The 10,653-nt window shown below is 42.4% G+C and overlaps 1 protein-coding gene across 1 annotated transcript; it reads right to left on the minus strand.

Moving 5' to 3' along the window:
• Positions 1 to 1,082: 1,082 nt before the first annotated feature.
• Positions 1,083 to 4,107, minus strand: LOC143599412 (protein trichome birefringence-like 1). The gene is made up of 5 exons (XM_077077373.1): positions 3,218 to 4,107; positions 2,605 to 2,797; positions 2,326 to 2,519; positions 2,088 to 2,246; positions 1,083 to 1,557 (listed from the first exon to the last, which is right to left on the minus strand). Exons 1-5 carry the CDS (start codon positions 4,105 to 4,107, stop codon positions 1,212 to 1,214), a joined length of 1,782 nt encoding a protein of 593 aa, XP_076933488.1. The 3' UTR covers positions 1,083 to 1,211.
• Positions 4,108 to 10,653: the final 6,546 nt, after the last annotated feature.

The following is a 10,653-nucleotide window of genomic DNA, read 5'->3' on the forward strand; positions in this document are numbered from 1 at the left end:
GCTGACAAGCTAAGCAAATAAGTCGACCTCGAACTCCGCTCTTCTCGCTTACACCCTATATATTGTAAATCTAAAAAATAATATATAAATAAAAAAATCTAACCTTTATGGATTTGAGGGGATAAAAGAACACAAACATATATATCGTGTTCAATGTGTAAATATTTTAAGAAGAGAATCAAGTTGTGTAAATGTTTATGTGATCTTTGTAAATTATTATGTACTGAACATATATATATATATATATATATATATTTGTTTTCAATTATTTTAAATGTTATCTTCTAGAGTTTTACGATTATTGTTGAAAAGTTTGTGGTAGGCATATGTCAACATCAATGGTAAGTTACAAAACCTTTGTGAAATGGTGTTTGAAAGGTGAAACTTGCATCATGGTGGGTCACAAAAGTTGAAAAATGAAGTCAAAATTAAATGATTTTTTGTAATTTAATATGATATAATAGTACGAAAGCATATAAGTTGAAAAAACAAAATAAAATCAACGTCATACTATGTTCATATGTTGATGCCCTTAAAGAGGGTCTAGAAGGGCATGGGACACAGTCACACAACTATACCTTAGAATTTTTAACCTAATTTTTGTGATTTTTAAGGATAAAATTTTAACTTAAAAGTACAATCATAGGTTTTTATTTGCAACTTTAAAAAGATTATATAGTTATCCTTGTAAACCGAATTAAATAGTTTAATCACACAGATTTAGTGAAGGACACGAGTACACGACTGAACACCCCAAGTGAAAATACAAATCTCCACGGACAAAAAAAGTTAATTTCAATTTATCTTAAGAGTTTATAGATGCAAAACCAATTTAAATAAAGTATTATGAAAACTGAAAAGTACATACATCGGTTCTTTTAAATGCGTGATAAATTCGGTTAGGTAACCATCATATAAACCATGAAGTAGTACCTATAAGTTTGGTCTGTTCATTAAGTTCATGATTATAATATTTCGTTTCAACCCATTTAACATATTAATATTTAAAGAATTTAATTTTTTTTTTTTGAAATGCAGATAACATAGAAAAAAAAAAGCTACTTATAACCACCAAAGCTTTCTTCTATTTACACATATAAACAATAACCTCTTAAAACAAAAACTAAGGAAATGATTATATCCTTATTTGCATCCTATATTCCTATTTTCTTTATAAGAAAAAAAAACCCATAAAAGTTGTGTGTAGTAATTCACATCTTCTGTTGACTTTGGTATTGTTTGACCAAAAGTTGAGCATATAGAATCTCATTCCAAGCATCAGGAACACCTGGCAAGCACCAATGGCTGCAATCTTGATAATGTAGTGGCGATTTTAGTTCTTCCGCTGAATAATGTTGTTTTCGGTAGATTGAAGGGTGACCGTCTTTTCTGAAATCCGTTAACCTTGTGACATTAAGATACGACACCCTGGTTTTCATACCTCTAAAAACTTTCTCCAAAACGACCATTTTGTCAGGGTAAGGAGTGAGGTAAGTTGTGTTATTGATGGGCTCGGTTTCATGGTCGCATGCTCCGCCAGAGTTCCATTGTCCTCCGCTGTCCAAAGAGAAAAGGATGAAAATTTGAAAATTATTCTCTTTGTAAATGTCGAAAACAACTCGTTTTGATGGCATGTTGATATAACAAGAATGAATCTTTGGCATTTTTTCTTTGTAAATTTGGATCACGATAAAGAAAAAACAAGTTAAATTATTATTATTATTCTTATTACTATTATTATCATTATTAGGCTAATATAACAACAATCTTTGGATTTATTTACTATCCAAACAATAATCTTTTCCGTATAAAAATAAGTTTGGTTTATTCGAAAATTAAAATGTTACGTGTTAAATCATACAGCACGTATCCTGACACCCCGTACACAAGAATATAAAAGTAGCGGGATCGTTGTCTAACGGCGTGAATTCACACTTATAGACAGTAGATCCACTAGAAAACAAAAAAGAAAAAACATACCAGTTTTCAAAATATGGTACACTTAAGGAAAAAAAAACCTTTTTTTCGAAGGTTTGGATCAAGAAAACAATTATTTGTACGCAAAATACAAAAGAAATGTTGCTTACCTGAAATGGGAAGCAGAATAACCCCTGAAAAAAACTGAAGTTTTTGTAGGGTTTATGTTAGCATCAACCCATATTCCCCATGTTGTCATGGCCTTACGAAACGCCTCTACAACATTAAGCTCGCTGTAAACATGGCTACCTTCTTGATAATAATCTTGCCTTAAATTTCACAACACGCTTAATTCATTAACACAACAGAATAATTTTTTTATAAGTATGCATCAAGAGTTATGATTACCCTTTAGCAGTCTTGTCATGAGTCCACCAATGCCCGGTGTTGAAAACCACAACGTCGGCGGTTTTGTACTGATCAGCATAGCTACTGATTAAATCGAGCCGAAGGGTTTCCTTTTTAGTCCCGTTCTTGTCTTTCATTTCCCATTCTTGAACCAAAAATGGTGCCACGAAAAACTCAACCGTGCAATTATAATCCTATAAATTAATACCAAAAAATCAATCAAAATTAAGCAAGTTTTAAACAATATCGATTGAATATTGCCAAAAGAGACTAATATACCTTGAAAATAAAAGCATAAGAAGCTTCTGATCTGAAATGTTTCCTTCCTGAGGCTTCATAAACCTTTGTTTTATCTTTAATGGAGTTTCTTAATATGCAAACCAATGATTCCCACATATTCCGATTCAACGAATCACCAACAAAAACTAACCTCTTTCCTCTTAACAACTCCAACATTTTCCTTCCATCCAATCTAAACATGTCACATGCAACAAGTTCATGGTCAATTAACTAACAACATTTCAAGAAACAATCAATAATTAGATCAAAAAAGCTCAGAATGTTAATTAGTTTAATTTTACGCCCTGCTTGGGGGGTGCGCGCATATAATGTGTGGGCCCTTGGGGGGTTGAAATTGCACTAGCTTTGATGTTATTTTACTAATTTCGTGAAAATAACATTAAAAGTGGCAGAAGGTTAATCATGCATCATGGTGGTGTCGATAGCTGAAAAACAACGGTGCATGCACCAATCGGCCAGTGTCTCGATGGTTGAGTGCTTTGTGCCCTGTGTCCAAGGCTTCATACCATAGCCTTGTTATTGGTGGGATATACTGAGTAGCACGATGATGATTTAAAATTAAAAAAATACCCAGAAACTAAATCTTGCATACCTTGGTAAAGTGCAGCCTTTGGGCTTCCACTTATATTTTTGAAACCCTAAATCAGTCCTTCCATTAGCAAAACAGTTGAATTGTTCATCGATTAGTGAACAAGACCCGGGTTTATACAAAGGGTATGATTCATCCTGCACCCAATTTCCATCAAACAAATCACAATTCACCAAATTCTTGATCAAATCCTCAATCCCCTGTTTCTTTTGCAAACTACCATTATTATTATTATTCTCTCTGCTTTTTTGACTGGGCCCACTTGTGGTACCATTTACCAAAGATACCGGCACTGATTTCTGGGTTTCTTGACCCGGGGTCACCTTGATTTCAGTTACATTATTATTATTATTATTATTATTATTATTATTATTATTATTATTATTATTTGGTACTGATTCTGTTACCAAATTGGGCACTTTTTTCGTCGTCCGGTTCGTTTCCAATTGAGATGATGGGTTCCCAATTGAGGTCCGGTTAGACCCAATTTCACTCGGGTTGGCGCCAATTTGAGTGGGTGGTGACTGAATTGGACTCTGTTTAATCACATTAGGGGTTTTGAGATTCAGGGTATGAGATCTATTTGATTGGGAGGAGGAATTGGGAGGGAAGAAGTAGGTGTAGATTGATGACAACTGAGATGTAGCATCGGGTGTTGTACGATTGGCTCTGATGGTTGTACTGTCGGTGAAGATATTGGTGAACATTGGAGAAGAAGGGTCTGAAGAAGGGTTAAACGCCAAGAAGAAAGTAACCGCAACGAAGATAGCAACGAATAGATAAACAAAAGCCTTAGTTGCTATTCTGGTTGGAAATGGAAAAAGGTTCTTTAATTTCAAGTGTGAAGTCAGAGTTCTTCCATTGATGAGTATGTATTTACTTGAATCCGCCATTATTAATAATAAAACCCAGACTTTGATTTCCACTCAGTGAACTGTATATGTATATGTATATGTATATGTATATGTATATGTATATGTATATGTATATGTATATGTATATGTAGAGAGAGAGAAAGAAGGTGTGAAGACGAAGAAGAAGGAGGTGAGGAGGTTTGTGTTGTTAAAATAAATATATAACTAAATAAATTTAAAAATGGTATGAATTGCTACTCCTGGTTTTATGCAGGAATGGGATTTGGTAAAAAGAAAGAAAGAATGGGATTTACATTTATCATGAATAACCTTGATTGAATGTTTCAACAACCAAAATAAATGCTGAAACTAATATCTACAAAATAATTTTAATTGCATTGATTGCATATTATATGATGACTAGACTCAAATAGGATTGCAATATATATTATATTATATGATGAAGAGGTAGGTCCCAGCAGAGCCCAGTTGGTCCCGCAAGACTCACCTTGAACAGGGACGTCTGCGCAAAGGCCATCTGCTCCCGCAGGACCCACCATGCTCAGAGAACCTTACGCGCAGTACGCAAGCTGTACACGCGGGGAAAGCCTCCCAATGGTGAAGTACCCCGCCTGTTCCCGCAGTTGCGGATACAAGCCATCAGGGAAGGCTACACGCACAAGACAATAGCTACTTCAGTAGTCACATGAAGGAATGAGCAAGGCGGGAACAATCCCGCCAAAATGAGCCAGTCCGTATGATTCTGAAAGATCTTTTGTACTATACCTACCAAGGTATGGATAGGACAGACAATCTGACCAGAACAGCCCATGAGCCAATCACAGGGTGACAGCTCACCGACAACAGTACGAGGAGGAGCACCCTCTAGTACTGTTTGTCACTATTAGCCGCTGCCTACTCACCAACTCTTACTGAGGGGCATGCGCAGCCTACAGTTGGTAGAATAGTGTTACTATTGGCCGTAACCTATTCACCAACCAGCATGGCCTGCGTATAATCCACAGTAGGTGGGACGTGCATAATCTACAGTTGGTGGAATAGTGCAGCCGACTTTGTTACTGTTGGCCGTAATCTATCCACCAACCAGTATGGCCTGTGCATAGTCCACTGTTGGTAGAACAGGAATACTATTCAGCCGGCTGTACCTTCTAGGAAACCTACCTTCGGCTATAAATACTCCAACATCTTGGAATGGTAAGGGCATCTGATATCTCAATCTTATCTAGCAATCTCTTAATATACTCTTATATTCAGAGCAACCTAGTCTGATTCTCACGCCGGATGGTGGTCACAAGGAGGACCCCCCCCCCCTTCTCAGTGACGAGCTTACGGTGTCTGTTTTGCAGGTCTCCTGAAGAACAACCTTCTCAGCTAGATCTCATCCGTGGGAAACATTACTTAACCCCCAGATTATCTATAATCTGTCCAGGGTTCACTTAGTGTTTCTTCATTGGCGCCATCCGTGCATAAAAGCTAGAACTATTTTAGTTTTTTTCAAAATTTCTGAAGAAATGGTTAACGTTACTCCGGTCCAAAGGCCAGTAACCGACCAAGAAACCCCGGTAACCACAACCCCAGCAACTGGGGGGAACACCGACGGTTACACAAATCTTACGAACACTACCCCGACTACCCAAGCGGGGGCAAGTGCAGTAAATATTCCACTGGGGTTCACTGACACCCAGTTGGAAAAACGAACAAGGGCCCCTCGCCAAACACTAGATCAAGTGAAGGCGTGGGCCGAGGCACGTCAAAGAGAATTCCAAGCCGAATTGGATGAACGCTTGCGTTCAGCCCAACAGACTGACGAATTCGGCAGTACTCGCCAACACCTCAATATGAGCAGTGAGTGCGAGTACTCAGACGACGAGAGGGAGTCCGATACCGACGCAAACCCTCGCCATAAGGCGAAAGGGAAGCGTAAGGAGACGGACGTCCAACCAAAAAGGAATTTTGGGGAAGCTTTTAAACCAACTGCGGAGAGAAACCCGCGTGACTTCTCCAAAACCTTTAGACCAACTGCTACAAATGCAGGAAAGTCAAAATTCGCAAGGGACATTGCGGAAGCAATCGCCCCGAGAAGTGCCAAACAGATGTCCAACATTGGCACTTATGATGGTCTATCCGACCCAGACGACCATTTGAACAGGTTCATTGCGGGGGCTACCGTCAGCAACTGGACGGAACCCACGTGGTGCTACATGTTCCAGATGACTCTGGTCGGAGCGGCCAGGGCATGGTTCGATCGTTTACCGATCCACCACATATATGACTGGGCGGACTTTCAGAACAAGTTCAGCCAGCACTTCAGCCAACAGAGGAAGTACACTGAAGAGCAGTGGACGATCCTCAACTGCGTGAGAGAGGAGGATGAATCTTTACTAGACTTCATCACCCGCTTCAACTCCAAAAAGCTAAGTCTCGGCAACATAAGTGAGGATCTGGTTCGCGCCGCTTTCATCCAAGGCGCCGAATACCCAGAACTTATCCGCACATTGACGGGTAAGGATGGCATGCCATCAACATGGGATGCCATCATGACGGCGGCAAAGCGCTTTGCCGAGACGGAAAAGCAACTGGGAAGGGATCTTCCCCAGAGTACACACCTCTACACGCAGAGGACAAGAGAGAACAACGTTAGGACCGCCCGGCAGAACAAAAAGAGGCGGCTAGGTATTTGGCAGTCAAGGGTAAACTTTGACACCTCATCCAGCTCTCGCCCTCTTGTTGGCGGAAGGGACAACACACACCCTTCAAACCGAAAACACCGGTGGACGCCACTCACCAAGAGCGTCACGGAGATATTTGCCACGGAAAAATTGCCATGGCCAAAAGCCCCATTGATCCGGCAGAAACCTAATGCGGATCAAAGCAGATCCTGTGATTTCCACGGGACAAAGGGTCATGGTACTGAAGAGTGCACATCCTTGAAGGATATTGTTGAGACATTTGTCAAGGATGGAAGACTTGCACATCTCGTGGCATCAATCAAGAAGGGAGGAAGGAATGACAACCGGTACAGAGGTAACGGACGAAAGCCCGTCGACATCAGCATCAACATGGTTCATGGCAAGGTCAGAGGAAGAAAAAGACGAGTGACAGAACCATGCGTGTGGAAGGAAGCTGAGGTGCGCTTCCCGCGAGTGCCAGGAGGCCCCAGCAAAGAAGGCCCCATCGTCATCAGAAGCCAGCTGGGGCATTACATCACTTCCCGCACTCTTGTTGACAACGGCGCTTCGTCGACAGTGATGTACAGGCAGTTCTTTGATAAGCTGGATGATGAAGACAAAGAACGCTTGGAAACGGTCTACGCTTCAATGGAAGGGTTTGACGGCAGTACAGAAACCCCCCTGGGTATCCTATCTTTCCCCGTTACTCTTACCGATGGGAATCATTCACGCACAGAAGACGTGGATTTTGTCGTGATGAAAAAGCCACACCACACGTACGACATCCTATTCGGAAGAGACGGGATGGCAAGATTCAACGCCGTGGTATCTTCAGTCCACGGCATGATGGGATGGCCAACAGCTGAGGGTGCAGCGATGATCACTGGCATTCCCCAGGTATGCATCGCATCTGTCTCATCTAAACCCAAACCGAAAATGGCTAAACCAACCATCACCGAACCGGAAAAATGGGCCTTCAATGGCAAATACCCCGACCAGGCCGTTACCATTGGACCAACAATCGTTGATCCCACCCGCACCCTACTCAAACGCTTACTGCAGAAAAACGCTGACATCTTTGCGTGGGCACCAGCTGACATGACTGGTGTACCCCGAAGTACGGCGGAGCATAAGCTCAAGTGCGATCCGGCTGTTACGCCAGTCGTACAAAAGCGCAGAGTAATGGGGCCTGAACAAACTAACGCGTGTAGAACCCAAGTCAAGGAACTCCTTGACGCAGGCATCGTACGCGTTAGTAGATATCAAACATGGGTTGCAAATCCCGTAATGGTACCGAAGAATGACAAACAATGGCGCATGTGCATAGATTTCAAAGATTTGAACAAAGCATGCCCCAAAGATTGTTATCCGTTACCAGAAATTGATCTTAAGGTGGATTCGTTGGCACCATTTCGCCTTAAATGCTTCTTGGATGCGTATAAGGGGTACCATCAAATCCACATGGCCGTAGATGACCAGGACAAAACCGCATTTCGGACGCCCGATGGTACATTTTGTTATAAAATGATGCCATTCGGACTTAAGAATGCAGGGTCCACGTACCAACGACTAATGGACAGAGAGTTTCATGCCCAAATCGGGAGAAACTTGGAAGTCTATATGGATGATTTGGTCATCAAAAGCCCCGAGCCAGAAGCGATGTTGAAAGACATTGAAGAAACTTTCAACACGCTCAGAAAGATAAACATGAAGCTCAACCCGAGCAAGTGTTCATTTGGGATGGAAGAAGGGAAGTTCTTGGGAGTCATTGTTACTAAAGATGGCTTCAGAGCGAACCCTGAAAAGGTCGAAGCCATTGTTAAAATGGAATCACCTACCACCATCAAACAGGCTCAGACACTGAATGGACGACTAGTCGCACTTAATCGCTTTTTGGCAAACCATGCGGATAAGTCGTTTCCTTTCGTGTCAACATTGAGAAACTGCTTAAAGAAAACGCACTTCCGCTGGACACCAGAAGCGGAAGCAGCTTTTCAGGAGATTCGGTCACGCCTGATCGAACTCCCAACACTTACAGCACCACAAGCGGGAGAGGAGTTAATCCTATACCTTTCCGCAACAGATAGAGCAACCGGGGCAGTCCTGCTAATAGAACGAAAAGGCATCCAGATGCCAATCTATTATGTTAGCCGTATACTAACAGACGTAGAAACCCGGTACTCTACCCTCGAAAAATTGGTCTTAGCACTTATACACGCTTCACGCAGGTTAAGACGATATTTCCAGGGCCACCCAATCACCATTCTCACCAACTTCAAACTCTCAAACGTTCTAGGCAAACCCGAATTATCGGGACGTCTAGCCAAATGGGCAATTGAATTGGGAGAATATGCAATTAAGTACAAGCCAAGACCAGCCATAAAAGGCCAGGTCCTGGCTGATTTTATTGCAGAAGTCCCCGCTTCGCGGGAGAAAGAGTGCCAGGAGGAGGCTCAACCCTCCCCAGCACAGGACATCAATGATGTCTGGCGACTCTACACTGATGGAGCAGCCAGTAACGAGGGTTCAGGCGCAGGGTTAAAATTAACCAACCCAGCAGGCCAAGAATATACTTACGCTATTCGGTTGGATTTTCCAAGTACGAATAACGAAGCCGAATATGAAGCATTCTTGGCCGGATTGAGAATTGCGCGTAAGATGGGAGTGAAAAACTTGGAAGCCCACGTGGATTCCATGCTGGTGGCCAACCAAATAAATGGGACGTACACGGCTGTGAACGACACAATGGCCCTGTACCTCGCCCAGGCAAAAACCCTTATGCGTGATTTTAATGATTGTAAAGTCATACACGTCAAGCGCAGCGAAAACAAATCTGCGGATGCGTTAAGCAAGCTTGCATCACTAGCCTTCACCCACTTGGGAAAGGACATCCGCATTGAACTCCTCGAAGCACCATCAGTCCCGCACAAGGAAATTTGTGTCATCCAAACAGGTACAGAAACGTGGATGACACCAATAATAAATTACCTTGCAGCAGGAACGCTACCAGAGTCAAAAACACAGGCAAGAAAACTACGCTGTAAAGCACTGAATTATCAACTCGTCAATGACATCCTTTACAGACGTAACTTTCTTGGCCCACTCTTAAGATGCGTGGACAACCAAGATGCTGACTACCTCCTAAGGGAAGTACACGAAGGCATCTGTGGAGTACACGCAGGTCCCCGCGCTGTTGTAGCCAAGCTAAACAACGCGGGATACTTTTGGCCGGGGATGCATACGGATGCACTGGCATACATCAGAAAATGCAGGTCTTGCCAGCTTTACGCACCCAACACGCACCGCCCGAAGAATGAACTGGTTCCAGTCACTTCTTCATGGCCATTTCAGAAGTGGGCCATCGATGTGACAGGCCCATTTCCTACAGCAGCAGGAAATGTTCAGTTCCTAGTGGTAGCCATCGACTACTTCACCAAGTGGATAGAAGCAAAACCTTTAGCCCAAACAACCGCGAAACATATCAAAAAATTTATTTGGGAATTTATTATTTGTCGTTTTGGACTTCCACAGAATTTGGTGAGCGATAACGGCACCAACTTTGCTGACAAGAAGCTACAACAGTGGCTAAAAGAACTTCAAATCACCCACACCTTTACCTCAGTGGCACACCCGCAAGGTAATGGTGAGGTGGAAAGAGCAAATAAGAGCATTGTCGAAGGCATCAAGAAGAGACTATCGGAACACAGATCCGGCTGGGTGGACGAGCTTCCGCACGTCCTTTGGGCAAACAGAACGCTGAAGAAGGCCAGTACGGGAGAAACCCCGTTCAGCCTCACTTATGGCACTGAAGCCATGGTCCCGGTCGAAATTGGTCTACCCTCACCAAGGGTCTTGAGTCAGCCAGAAGACAATGATGCGGAAAGACGGTTGGATC

This window comes from Bidens hawaiensis, unplaced genomic scaffold (genome assembly GCF_021521415.1).
Source record: "Bidens hawaiensis isolate Kalapana, Puna unplaced genomic scaffold, B.hawaiensis_p1.1 tig00052160_1, whole genome shotgun sequence".
NCBI lineage: Eukaryota > Viridiplantae > Streptophyta > Magnoliopsida > Asterales > Asteraceae > Bidens > Bidens hawaiensis.